A 14,369-nucleotide genomic window follows, 5' to 3' on the forward strand; every position below is an offset into this window, starting at 1 on the left:
GGTCGGGGCGGTGCTGAGCGCTCCGGTCCGCGTCCTTCAGCCCCGACTGGCAGCAGCTGTGGGCGAGGCGGGGCGGGGACTCGCCCGAGGCGGAGCCCCACCTCCCGCGCACTTTTCCCCGGCGCGACTCGCGGCTGCGCCCCTGTCATGCCCCTGTTGCTGCCCGGTCCCTCGGCTTCGTGCGTCCGAGTCCGCGCGCCGGTCCCGGAAGTGGGCTAGCACCCCGCTCTTCCCGCTTCTGGGGGGGAGGGGCTCGTCGCTACGGTGGCGGCCACAACATCTCGTCCCACCTCGGCGGCCCTAGGCGCCGTCGTATCTGCAGGCCCCGAGCCAATGACGGGCCAGGACCAGCCGGCGCCCGGGTCGTCGGTGTTGAGCACGGTGTTCCGCCACGTCCGGTACGAGAACCTGGTGGCGGGTGTGAGCGGCGGGGTCCTGTCCAACCTCGCGCTGCACCCGCTGGACCTGGTGAAGATACGCTTCGCCGGTAAGACCCCGCGCTGACCCCGGGCTCCTCATCCTCGTTGTCACCCCCAAACGGGATGAGAAGGGCGCAGGAGGGAGGCCCGGGTCCCCCCTGCGCCTTCCGGACGAGGAGGCGAGCCTTGAAGCTGCGCTCGGTCCGAGCTCAGCGGGGACTAGACTGGAAGCCGGGGGCCTGGTAAAGAGATGCGGCCGCCGCCGTCGCCGGGGTCCCCGAGAGTCAGGGGTGGGGAGCGCAGGTGGAAAAGCCAGAGGCAGGTCCCCACCGGTGCGCAAGGTGGGACTCCACGCCTGACTTGTAAAATGAAGGGGTTGGCACGTTACGGGCACAGCCTCGGAAGCACAGGGCGGCCACGTGTGTGGCGGCCCCGCGGAGAGCAGGATGCAGGTGCGTGGTGTGCGCTCACCTGCAGCAGTTATGGTGCAAGGTCCTGAGAAGGAATAGGTAGGTAGAATCCAAGTGCTTTTTTTCTTAATCCTCAGGGGAGGATGTGTTTATTGATTTTAGATCGAGAGGGAGGGAGAGGAGGAAACACCCACGTGAGAAACAGGGGATTGTTCTCCCCTCTAACTCGGAGGAAGAGGGGAGGCCTCGTGGGAGTGCGGGAAGAGTCCAGAGCCTTATTCGCGGAGTCGGGAGATACAGGGGAGTAGTGATGTATTTTCAGGGGGTTTCTGGTTAGGATGACATGTCCAGCACCCAGTCAGGCTCTCCCCTGCCACTGTGGTTCTGGGGGTGTTCACTGGGGCATGGTCACCCCTTCTGCCAATGCGAAGAGTTGACAGGGGGGGAGATGCTACTAGAAGGGGCTCAGGGCTTTGGGTTTGCATCGTAAAAGAGGAGGTCTCTAGGTATAACTGGATTTCCTGGTATGTGTAATCCTGGAAATCTCCTTGAAGAAATGTGTTTCAAACTAGGGTGCAGATGAGAGCTTGCTTGTTCTTTGGTTCAATTGTTGAGTGATTCTGGAGGGCAGTTCTGAAGGTCCTGTCACATAGGGTCGTGGAACTCTCCTGCCCTGGTTTCCACGAGGCTTCAGGAGATTAGTTAGAAGGTAGTTCAGGGTCCCAGCAGGGGCAGAAAAGGGATCCCCTGGGAATTATTTTAGGACTAGAGGCCCGATGCACGAAATTCAAGGGTAGGCCTTCCCTTGACTGCTGGCAGCCGGCCCTGCCTCCCACCCGCACCTGCCTTGGCCTGGCGCTGCCCGTGTCCGCCCCCGGCACCCCTCTTTCCCCCCTCAATTCATCGCTCCACCGCTGGTGGCCTGGGCCTCCCTCTGTGGGGTGATCGTGGGGTGATGGCAGCCCCGACCAATTGTATCACACCCACCTTGGCTGGCCTGGTGCCAGTGCGTGTCATAGTGTGGTCATCCGGATGGTCGTTCTGCTGTTCGGCTGTTCAGTCGATTTGCATATTATGCTTATTATTATAGAAGATTACGGCGACACTCAGAAAGGTAGAATAAGAACTACTAGGAAGGTGAAGCAGGTGATTTAAGCAGAGGTACCAGAACGTGCGCTCCTCTGGTGAATTTTATCTGTTTTGTTGGGTGCCCTGGTCTCATCCGAGAGATTTTGGTCGTTGTCTCTCCTGTTCTTGTGCAGGAGTATTCTTCGGTGGGGGGTCTGCTTTCTCGGTTCTGGACGGTGTGCTCTCAGGGTCCTGGTCTCCACTGGGGCTCAGTAGATAGAGTTTCCCCTGGGGACTGAAGGGTCCCTGGTTTGATTCCGGTCAAGGGCACATGCCTGGGTGGTAGGCTTGATCCCCAGTAGGGGGTGTGCAGGAGGCAGCTAATCAATGATTCTCATCATTGATGTTTTTCTCTCCCTTCCTCTCTGAAATCCATAAAAAAATATTTTTAAAGATATATAGATTGCTGATAGCCATATGTATCTGTATCTGCAAAGGTCCCATTAGATCTTAAGGTTCCCCTAGAACAATGGTTCTCAACCTGTGGGTTGCGACCCCTTTGGGGGTGGAACGACCCTTTCACAGGGGTCGCCTAAGACCATTGGAAAACACATATATAATTACATATTGTTTTTGTGATTCATCACTATGCTTTAATTATGTTCAATTTGTAACAATGAAAAGACATCCTGCATATCAGATATTTACATGACGATTCATAACAGTAGCAAAATTACAGTTATGAAGTAGCAATGAAATAATTTTATGGTTGGGGGTCACCACAATATGAGGAACTGTATTAAAGGGTCGCGGCATTAGGAAGGTTGAGAACCACTGCTCTAGAAGGACTAATATTTTGAAAGTTGGGCAGGAAGTAAGGAGCCATTCTATGAAGGAAAAATCAGTGAAAATTATGGAGTATTATCCTTTGGAGAAAACCCACAGAGGCATATAATTTCCACGGAGTGTATGAGGCATGCACAAATAAATTATGACATAACATTCATTGAGCAATTTACTGGGAGCAAGACAGTGAACTGTGCATTATCTCATTGATTGCTCTGAACAACCCTGTGAATTTATTTTCCACATTATACAGATGAGGATAATAGAAGTTGACCAACTTGCCCAAGCCACAAGTTTGTAAAGATAGAGCTGGGGTTTGAACCCAGGCAGTGTAATCTAAAACCCTCTGGCACTTAACCACTCACCATACTACTATATCTAGAAATCCCTGGTACACAGTGGCTTGTATATGAAGAAAAGAATTTTGGATTTGGCTCAGGCCGCTGGCCTATCTGACTTGGTGTCTACTGCAAATTTTTGTCTAGTAACAGGAGAGATGTCAGTGGAGATAATGATTGAGGAATAGTGTGGTTTGCCTAGTGAGTTTAAGAGTGTGTGATAAGCATTCCATGCCTGAGGAAAGGGAATTCTTGAACCTGAGAAGATTGGTAATCTTGATGAAATGGGGATTGTAATAGGAGACCTGTAGGGCTGAGGTGACAGATAAGGCCATTGAAATTGGGTGGGAGGACAAAATTAAAGACCTAGGACAGTGGTCGGCAAACTCATTAGTCAACAGAGCCAAATATCAACAGTACAACGATTGAAATTTCTTTTGAGAGCCAAATTTTTTAAACTTAAACTATATAGGTAGGTACATTGTTATTAACCTACCTATATAGTTTAAGTACTGTTGATATTTGGTGCCCCCCCCCCCCCCCCGCGCTGCCCCCCGCGCTGCTATCCCGTGGCCGCTGACGGTCGTCCTGTCCCCACTTCTTCTAACGCCACTTCTTCAAAATAGACTCGCTCAGGCCAAAAACCGACCTCTGCAAATGGGCCACGAAGTTTCAGTCGCACTGTACGTGCACGCCCGCACGTGGTATTTTGTGGAAGAGCCACACTCAAGGGGCCAAAGAGCCGCATGTGGCTCGCAAGCCACGGTTTGCCGACCACTGACCTAGGAGACATAGCAGGGCTTTGTAATAATAAAGCCCCCAGTATGGCTGTGAAATGGTGATAGAAAAGAGGAAACTTTGGCAAAATGGACAAGTGAAATCAAAATAGTTGGTTGGCCATCAACATTAATTCTGTAGATTTTATGCTTTTGTAAAATTAAACCCTTATAATAAAATTATAGTATCTAGTGACTGGGGGTGTTAGTCTTGAATGTACCATTAAATCAAATCTGGACTATTTCCATTGAGTCAAATGCAAGTTAAAACTCAAAGATGTCCAGAGTAGTAGAAAAATTAGAAATTATTTCATATAAGAAATGACTAGAGGAACTAGTTTAGCTTGATGGGAAGATGGGGGAGTAGGGGAGGAGCCTAATGTATTTAGAAAACTGTCATGCGGGAAAGGGAGCTGCCTTATTATATGTTGATCTAAAGGGCAGATCAGAAGTTGGATAGAAATTACAGGGAAGCAGATTTTGGCCTGGCAAATTGGTGGTGCTCAGAAATGAAAGTGGTTCAGGGGCTGGATGATAGAGGTTAGAAGATATTTTTGTATTGGGTGGGAGGCTGGGTAAGGTGATTGTTGAGATCTCTTCTAACTTTAAGATGTACATTCGCCCCTCGGTATCTGCAGGGGATTGGTTCCATAATTTCTCCCCCCCCCTTCCCATCTCCACCCCATAGATACCGAAATCTCCAGATGCTCAAGTCCCTTATATAAAATCTGTGCATCTTCAGTACAGATGCAACCATCGTAGGCTTAATCACATAGGACATGTCAGCAACAACATAACTTTTTTTTTCTTAAATATTTTTTATCCTGGTTGGTTGAATCTATGGGTGCAGAAGTTGGGCTGTAATTTTAAATCATCAGGAATGATGAGAGAGCCCCAACAAAGAAGAATGTAAATGAGGTATAAAAATAGTAATTTTCTAAAATACTCTGAAAACCTAAGCAAGGAACCAAAGTGCAGAGTTCAGTAACAAGAATAGTACACAGTTGAGTTTTGATATAGTATTACAAGAGCCAGTAGCATAAATAAACCAATACTTATTGAATGATTGCTATGTGCCAGGAAGGATTTTAAGGGCTTTATATGTAATCCTTTGTAATTTTCAGAGTTAGGTTCTATTATTTTTCTCCTTTTATGGATGAGAAAACTCAGTTATGGAGTTATCAAATAACTTACTCAGGGTCACACAGTAAGTGTTAGAATTGGGATTCAAACCCAGTGAGTCTGACTCCATAGCATATGCTGTTAGTTAGAAACCATAAGTGGGGTAAAATGCTAAAGGTGGAAATGAAAATGATTCCAGAAAGTTAAGAAGCTGCCAGATTGACACATCTTTTATGCCATGAAAAATGGAAGCCAGGTCTGGGGTTAGGAATAGATCAGGACTAGAGATGTAGGAACTAGCACGGGGACAGCATTTGAAGCTACTTAGTAGTTGAGAGACTATCCCTGTTGAGTGGAAAGGCTGCTGATAAAAATCAGCATTTGAAAGATGGGCAGAAGACAAGGAGGCAAAGGAAATTTAGTGGCCAAAAAGAGAAATAAGGAAATAAGAGGAAAAGCAGGAGAGTGTAGTGTGAAACTAGACTAAAGAAGTATTGTAGGAGGTAAAACAATGACAGGTGCGGCTGAATGGGTTAGTTTATTTTTGAGTAATATTTTTGATCATTTGAATCCTTAATCTTGGATATCTGTACAAAGCGTGTGTTGAAACCTATTTACTTAAGAGACTTATTGGTTATTTAAGAGCTGCTACTCCAACACTTCCTACATTATTTGAATGCTCAGTATGCCCTCAATAAAAACATGAATAAATTCACGAATGTGTTTTTCAAAATATTAAATAATCCTGGAAAATAATTTCCTCTACCTAAATAGGTTTTTCTTCTGAATTTATCTCCTTTATATGAATGTGTGACATCTATGTTTATATGTGATTCAGAACTTGAACTTTGCTCTCACCTGACTTTGTGTATCTTTTACTGCAGTGAGTGATGGGTTGGAACTGAGACCGAAATATAAAGGAATTGTGCATTGCTTGACTACCATTTGGAAACTTGAAGGATTACGGGGACTTTACCAAGGAGTCACCCCAAATGTGTGGGGTGCAGGTTTATCCTGGGGACTCTACTTTTTCTTGTGAGTAGATCTATATCAGTTAATAAAGCAAGATGGGTCACTAATCAGTTTCTCTGAATTAAAAGGGTCAGAAAGAACAGAATGGCTTATTTCATTCTCTGTTAGCTCTAGCTAACGGAGGCATTTGGTCTGGAAGAAAGTTCTTAACAGGAAGAAGGCAAAGAGATGAAATGGAGAAACACTCTATAGTAGCCATTTCTGTGAGATGAATTCAGGAAAAAGGCTTACCAAAATACATGATTCATAATGAAGCTGGAAGAGCAGAAGAGAACAGATCTTGGGACTCCTGTAGGAACATACACCACAGGAAAATCCCTGCTGAAAACAGAAAGCAAAAGCCAGTGTTTAGCTGAAAGAGTTTGAGGCATGTTCCTTCTTACCTCTCATTTGACCTACTTCATCATCTACCCAGCTCATTCATTTCCTTTATCCTTAACCTGTAAGATATCATCACATGTGAAATAACTGCTATTGCATGCTTGCTGACGAAGCCACAGCAAGCGCCTGTGGCAGCACATGCAGCCTGTTGAGTATGAGAGCGTGGGCACAAAGCATCATCTCCCTGCAAAATAAAATTCAGCTTTAGTATTGTTGAAGTATTTTTTATTTTCAGTTCTAAGACATACTTAGAAGAGTGAAACTATATGTATAAAATTCATGCTATTAGGAATTTCAGAGTTGTGTAGGTTCTCCAAAGAGAGTTTCTAAGAACAAGCCATATAAGGTTTATCTGTTGAAACAGTATACTTGTTTCACATTAGAATGGTATTGTTAACACTTGGAGAGATTTATTTCGCTGAAATCTTTTTTCAAGAGAAAGTGGAAATCGGAGTTAGAGAAAATAGGCTGACTTGACTCCCCTGCTCAGGAACATGCTAGTGGCTTTCTATTTTCTGCCAAATAAAGCCCAAATGTCAGCCTGCCACTCACATGTGGCTCAGTTTTTTTCCCTGTCTCCCCAGTCACCCTTATTATGACTTTTGCTCATGCTCATCTATTTCCCTATTGTGACTATACCTGTCTCCATACTCAGCGAATGCCACTTTCTACACAAAGCTTTCTGTGATCTCAGTAATAGTTTCTCAATCTCTTAGGATACTGTCTGTGTTATCTTTTATTATGATTATTTATGTGCTGCCGCCTATGGTCCTTGTTAGTCTGTTAGGAAGGATCCATTAAGAGTTTATCTTTATCTACTAGACTTGCCAACCACAGCACCTGAACACAGATGTTTAGCACATATTTGTTAGGTGCCTTTTATGGTCTCTTTTACCTTGTCTGCCCAGTCACTGACCACCTCTGTACCTTCCCCCTCCTGGTTTTCCCTGTCGTTTTTATTAAAGAGTGTATCATTAAAATATTTTATATATATATTGCTACTCATATATATTTGGGGAAAGGAGAGGCATAATCTTAACAGTAAACCATTCCAGTAAATTCATTCTTGAAAAAGGTCGCATTTTGTGGCTGCATTATTCATTGACTTACTTTTGAGGCATTATTGTTAAGTTACATGCCATTTTATTTTATTATTTATTACTAGGGGCCCGGTGCACAAAGATTTGTGCAAGGGGGGTGGGTCCCTCAGCCCAACCTGCACCCTCTCCAATCTGGGAGCCCTCTCCAATCCAGGAGTTTCTGTCTTTGCAATCATATGAGCGAATTGTCCGAGACCCCCAACCCAGTTTGGTTTGTTGCTCACAGAATAATAGAGGCATTTTTTTTTTCTCTGCTTCATTGGTGGAGATTTCCTGGAAGTTTTAGGATATCTTCCCTTTAATTTTTCCTAGACACTCTGATTTTACTTATGTCTCTCACCTTTGCTTTCCCTCCATCCCCCACCGCAACAGTAACTTGCTCCAGGCTCACTTTGCTCTAGTGCAGTGGCTCTCAACTTTCTGGCCCTTTAAATACAGTTCCTCATGTTGTGACCCAACCATAAAATTATTTTCATTGCTACCTCATAACTAATGTTGCTACTGTTATGAATCGTAATGTAAATATCTGATATGCAGGATGGTCTTAGGCGACCCCTGTGAAAGGGTCATTCGACCCCCAGGTTGAGAACCGCTGCTCTAGTGTCTAGGATCGTGGTCAGCAGACTGCGGCTCGCAAGCCACATGCGGCTCTTTGGCCCCTTGAGTGTGGCTCTTCCTAAGCCTTAGGAGTACCCTAATTAAGTTAATAACAATGTACCTACCTATATAGTTTAAGTTTAAAAAATTTGGCTCTCAAAAGAAATTTCAATTGTTGTTCTGTTGATATTTGGTTCTGTTGACTAATGAGTTTGCCGACCACTGGTCTAAGAGATCCATCTGCCACCAGAATTATGGTTCCCAGCATTCCTGGTGCTCCCCGTGCTCTGCGCTTCCACTTCCGGTCCTGGGGCTGCCACCAGAACTACTATTCCCAGAATTCCTGATGCTCCCTGCGCTCTTGGTTTTCCCTTCCTGCTCTGTCTCCGTCCCATAGCCTCCCACTCTGCCAAGTCCTCCAAGCCGCCAGCTCTCCCTCTCTGCTCTCTGTCTGGCATCTTGGGGAGCCAATTCCCCAAGCTTCTCCACTCTCCGCCGGCTCTTCTGCTCTGCTCTCTGCCCGGCATCTATGTATGCAAATTAACCTGCCATCTTTGTCAGGTTAATTTGCATACTCACACCTGATTGGCTGGTGAGCATAGCAGAGGGACGGTCAATTTACGTGTTTCTCTTTTATTATATAGGATTATTATTTTGTTGTTGTTAATCCTCACCTGAGGATATTTTTTCCTTTGATTTCTAGCAGAGTGGAAGGGCAGGGGAGAGACAGAGAGAGAGAAACATCGATATGAGAGACACATCTATTGGTTGCCTTTCACAAGGCCCCGGGATGGAGCCTGCAACCAAGGTATATGCTTTTGATTTGAATCGAACCCAATACCCTTCAGTTCATGGGCCAGTGCTCCAACCACTGAGCCAACTGACTAGGGCCACACCACTTTAAAACAGACTTTACTGCTTTATGACACCTACTGAAATATTTATTAAACTGCTTATGTTTTATTCTTTTAGTTACAATGCCATCAAATCATACAGGACAGAAGGAAGAGTTGAAAGGTTAGAGGCAACAGAATACCTTGTCTCAGCTGCCCAAGCTGGTAAGACAGTGTGAAATTTAAAATGTCATATTTTCACTATTATTTTATTTGCCTTTTTACCTTTGAACACCAGAGTTTAAATGTGCTTATCTAACTATACTAATCAGTGATCACATGAAATTTCTTAAAAAGCAGGTATTCTTATTGATTACTCTGGATCACCGGTTCTCAACCTGTGGGTTGTGACCCCTTTGGCGGTCGAACGACCCTTTCACAAGGGTCACCTAAGACCATCCTGCATCAGATATTTACATTACGATTCATAACAGAGCAAAATTACAGTTATGAAGTAGCAACGAAAATAATTTTGTGGTTGGGTCACAACATGAGGAACTGTATTTAAAGGGCCAGAAGGTTGAGAACCACTGCTCTGGATAGATTTCAAAGGTTTTACTTGTCACAGGGTAGTAAAACTTAGAAAAAGTATAAATCTCTAATAGTTTAAAATGATTCCATATAGTGTTTCTTCAGTTAAAGTATAATTTCACTTTTCAAATTATATAATTTAGTAGCCTTGTTTAATTGCCTCATGTGTATATAATACCTGTATGCTGAGTAATCATATTCTAATTTGCTTTTAGGAGCCATGACTCTCTGCATTACAAACCCATTATGGGTAGCAAAAACTCGCCTTATGTTACAGTACGATAGTGTTGTTAATGCCCACCATCGGCAATATAAAGGAATGTTTGATACACTTCTGAAAATATATAAGTATGAAGGTGTGCGTGGATTGTATAAGGTAATGAATTATTATCAATATATTTTTAATAATTGACCATTGCAATTTCCCTTGGCTCTACTGTCCAAGTTCTGAATGAGCTGTAGTCAGTTCTAAAAAGAAGCCAAACTTAGGCACGAAACAATTTAATGGGAAGTGAAATATAGTTTACAGTATTGGAATTGTACTTTAAGCTGTGTGTCCCCATTACCTAAGATGTATTATCATAACAGGGGTGGGTGTGAGAATGAGAACTGTCTACAACGTTGTCGAGTAACCATTTCACATAAGTCACACATTGAGGTCACCCATTCCTTACTCCCCTCCCTGGAAGCTGTGGTGTTCGGGAATTAGCTTAGTTTAGCTTTTTTTGGTTGTTTTTTTTTTTAATTTTGTTTTAGGGGTTTGTTCCTGGGCTGTTTGGAACATCACATGGTGCCCTTCAGTTTATGGCATATGAATTGTTGAAGTTGAAATACAATCAGCACATCAATAAATTACCAGAAGCCCAGTTGGTAAGATGATTCCTGAAAAATGTAATATTTACTTTTATGGGCATATAATAGATGGAAATGTTGTCGTGTTTACTTCGGAAGTATTGTTGTGATGGTGAGTACTGACTCTGCCACTAATTTAACTTATAGTTAAATATTTTATAGGCTAATGACACACAAATGTTAAATATAAAACCCCTTAGCCCTAGCCAGTTTGGCTCAGTGGATAGAGCATCGGCCGAGGACTGAAGGGTCCCAAGTTTGATTCAGGTCAAGGGCACATGCCCGGTTGCGAGCTGGATTCCCAGTAGGGGGCGTATAGGATGCAGTCAATCAATGATTCTCTCATCATTGATGTTTCTCTCTCTCTCTCTCTCTCCCTTCCTCTCTGAAAGCAATAAAAAAATAGATTAAAAAAATAGAAACCCTTAATTGCTCAAAACTTGTGTTAAGAGGGGAAATAGTATTTTTCACTTCAGATCTATTTAAATGTTTGTTTTCCTGTATAATTTATATGTTTATGTTTTTAAAGAAATCCTGTCCAAAGAAAGACACTTGTTTTGTGTTGTCATTTTAGAGCACAGTAGAATATATATCTGTTGCAGCACTATCCAAAATATTTGCTGTAGCAGCAACGTACCCATATCAAGTTGTGAGGGCTCGTCTTCAGGATCAGCACATGTCTTACAAGGGTGTGTTGGATGTTATCACAAGGACGTGGAGGTAAGAGCATGTGGTGTATCAAAAGGGCTCTTAGGAGGTACCTTGCAAATCAAACTGTCCAGTTGACATAGTTTTATAGCAAAGGCCAGTGTGCTGTGGTGAGCATGTGGCTGGTGGCCCCTGCTTCCCCACTTCCCATTTACTGCATATAGGAGCATGGACTTAATCTCTATAAGGCTTGATTTGTAAAATTAGAACATCTAGGCTGACAAGGTGATTATAAAAATCAGAAGAGATCTGTGAAAGTGCTTTGACAAATTAATAAAACAAAATTTAGATGTTATAAAATATTTGAATGGCCTATATTCAAGGAAGTCTTAAAAGGCTTGGTTTAATACAATTAAGAAGGCCCCACACCTGCTATGGGCACCATAACTTTTGCAAAAATAATAGGTCCTCAAATAACCTTGTTTCATTATAATGTCAAGGAGATGCCGTAGGACCTTAATTCTTGTTTATATCAATTAGCCTATGGTAAAATTGGTTTTGTTATATGTCATTTCACTTAAAGTCGCAGAACCTATTGACTACATTAAATGAGGGCTTATTGTACTAGTCTCCATGTATGGGAGAAATGCTTGTTCTTTGGCATGGGAATAGTTAGACTGTTATAGACATCCTCATATTCACCTTCTAAAAGGCCAGAGCAGAATATTAAACAATTAAGTTCAATTTAGTAAATATTTATCAAGAATCTAAGTGACAAGATCCAAGGCCATATTCCTACTTTAGGCAGTAAGGACATAAAGTTTTATTTTGGTATATGCTATATTTACTGTTGTCTTGCATTTATATAATATATGAGGTTTTTAATGCCTATATTAGGTCAGTTAATACTCCTACATGTTATACCTTTAAAGGCATTTGAAAGATGGTTATCGTTAAAGCACATTTCAGTGAAGTTTAGAGGTGTCCCTGTCCTCTCTTCCTCAGCCAGCCCATAAAAGGAATGTAAGCCCCTACAAATGGCTCACAAACTACATTATTGCAGGGTGTTGAAAACATGGACTTATATCGCAGTGAGGTTTGATTGCTGGCTCCATGCCCCAGGTCAGTTAAACTTTTTATCTGCAGCCTACCTATATCAGAAACTAAGCCTGTATCTATTTTTCCCTCTAAAGGAAAGAAGGCATCGGTGGATTTTACAAAGGAATTGCTCCCAATTTGATTAGAGTGACTCCAGCCTGCTGTATTACTTTTGTGGTATATGAAAACGTGTCACATTTTTTGTTTGACCTTAGAGAAGAGAAGAAGTAAGCAAAAAGAAGATAAGTGCAGGACATCTGCCCAGGGCAGCAGTATGCTCCTTTGTGTTTGAAATGTAAAGCTCATAAACAAATTGGTCTGTAATCATTAGAAGTCAGGAAACCACTAATCTTCACAATGTTTTTCTGCTTTTTGCCTTCCCCATGTATGTGAGACTTGGCTACCTCTGCCTGAACTGTCTGCCATTATCACACCAGTAAAGCTGACATCAAGTGGAGAGTTTCACAGATTTCTCCACTGTTCAAGTAGAAGCTGTTTTGCAGCATTTACTAAATGGATTAGATGAATGTCCTTTTTCTAAACTCATTTGCCTGGATTAGCTTTAAAATTGACCTCTGTAATAGCAAGAAAATAGCTTCTTGTAAGAATGTCATCACTGTTTCATGAGTAGATTAAACTGAGGATTTGATGGGAAAGATATTGCCCAAATCCAGACCATTTCAGAATTGAGAAATTTTGGTGAGAAAAACAAAATTGCTGTACATGCGCTTTAGTTCAGTTGGAATATATGAACTAGAGAAATTTGACAAGTTATGTACTTCTCCCAATTTGAGAAATATCTGACATCTGTTGTCATTCCATCACTGATTTTATTTCCAGAGGTTCTTAATTTAAAATGTAATCCTGGATCCCACTATTTGTTGGCATGGGTACCTACTGTATTTTAAATTTTAAAAATCAACTGGAATCCAGATGTGTCAGCCCTTATTTAGCATATAAATCACTTACTGGAGTTGCAAATAGATCAACTTATATAGATACTGGAATCACTGGGATGTGTTTGTTGACACACTGCATATAGCTGAGAAACTTTAATTTCCTACTTCAGTTTTGTATAAATGGGTCAGATCTCAAATAAATGACTAATCTACATTGGTTATTTAAATTCAGGTTCAAGTACAAATTACATTAATGGTCGTCATTGGTTTTACTTTATGAGTCATTGTAAATATCTATAAATATAAAGTTCTGCCCCAAAAGGATGCCAGAATAATGCTAATATTTTTATTTATCATAAACACCCATGACAGCTATTGCACTACCATCTATTTGATGTAAATAAAATATTGTGGTTTAGAAAGCCATATTTAAATAGTTCTTTGAAAATAAGTCTATTTTTTATATTTTGAAAATGGCATTGTTTTAAAAATAAAGGTGAAATAAGTACCTAATTACATGTACTATAATTTCTTGTAACATGCCCAGGAATACTTTATAAATTAAATGTGATGTATTTTTTCATACTCTGATTATACTATAATTCATATGAAATCCTGACATTGGTCACTATATGGAAAGACAAGCTACAGTTGGATATTTGGAGTTTTAGAGGTAGTGTCATTATTTGAATGCCTCCTATGTACTCCAAATTAATAAAACATAGTTTCTGTCCTTTAAGATCATATATGCTTGCAGAATAAATAAATAAACAGTAAATAACTATGTTCTTAGTTAAGAATATGCAAGAAGATTTTTACAAAGCCCTATAAGAGTTCTGAGACAAGAACTCATTTCCCTTCAACAAATAGTTACTGTGCTCCTGCCCTGTACCAGGTATGTTACCATGCATTGAGGATATAGCAGTAAATAAGCCAGACAACTTTCCTGCCCTCAGGGAACTTTCATTTTATTATGAGTACTAAAAACATACAAATATAAGCATCATAAAATTTCAGGTATTAAGTGCTATAATAAAACTAAAGCAGGGTTATAAATAGTGTTGCTTTGTTAAGTAAGATGATTGGGGCCAGGAAAGTTCTCTTTGAGGATGTAATTGAAACATCCTATATAATAAAAGCATAATTTGGGGGGATTGCCCCCTCCGGCGGTGGGGTGGGCTGTAAAAAAGAAAGGGATCACCCCCAAACCAAAGGCCAGTAGCCCGGCAGTTCTGATATCATCGCCCCTGTGTGGATATTCGTCCCAGCGCCCAGCACAACCCTCCAAAAGGGCACGGCCAGGGGTGGGGGGGGGGACATGCCAGCTGGCGCTATCCCCTGATCAGCCGCCTGGTCGCC

At 42.1% G+C, this 14,369-nt stretch overlaps 1 protein-coding gene across 1 annotated transcript; it reads left to right on the forward strand.

Moving 5' to 3' along the window:
- The first annotated feature begins 200 nt into the window (after positions 1-200).
- Positions 201-13,791, forward strand: SLC25A32 (solute carrier family 25 member 32). The gene is made up of 7 exons (XM_006093348.3): positions 201-487; positions 5,864-6,014; positions 9,062-9,147; positions 9,729-9,889; positions 10,270-10,383; positions 10,940-11,085; positions 12,207-13,791. Exons 1-7 carry the CDS (start codon positions 334-336, stop codon positions 12,340-12,342), a joined length of 948 nt encoding a protein of 315 aa, XP_006093410.1. The 5' UTR covers positions 201-333; the 3' UTR covers positions 12,343-13,791.
- The last annotated feature ends 578 nt before the right edge of the window (positions 13,792-14,369 follow it).

This window comes from Myotis lucifugus, unplaced genomic scaffold, assembly GCF_000147115.1.
Source record: "Myotis lucifugus unplaced genomic scaffold, Myoluc2.0 scaffold_114, whole genome shotgun sequence".
Taxonomy (NCBI): Eukaryota; Metazoa; Chordata; class Mammalia; order Chiroptera; family Vespertilionidae; genus Myotis; species Myotis lucifugus.

Coding starts and splice junctions, on each gene's coding strand:
- SLC25A32 (XM_006093348.3), top strand. CDS start 334: ATGACGGGCCAGGACCAGCCGGCGCCCGGGTCGTCGGTGTTGAGCACG. Junction 9,148..9,728: donor TGTCTCAGCTGCCCAAGCTG/GTAAGACAGTGT, acceptor ATTTGCTTTTAG/GAGCCATGACTCTCTGCATT. Junction 9,890..10,269: donor GTGTGCGTGGATTGTATAAG/GTAATGAATTAT, acceptor ATTTTGTTTTAG/GGGTTTGTTCCTGGGCTGTT.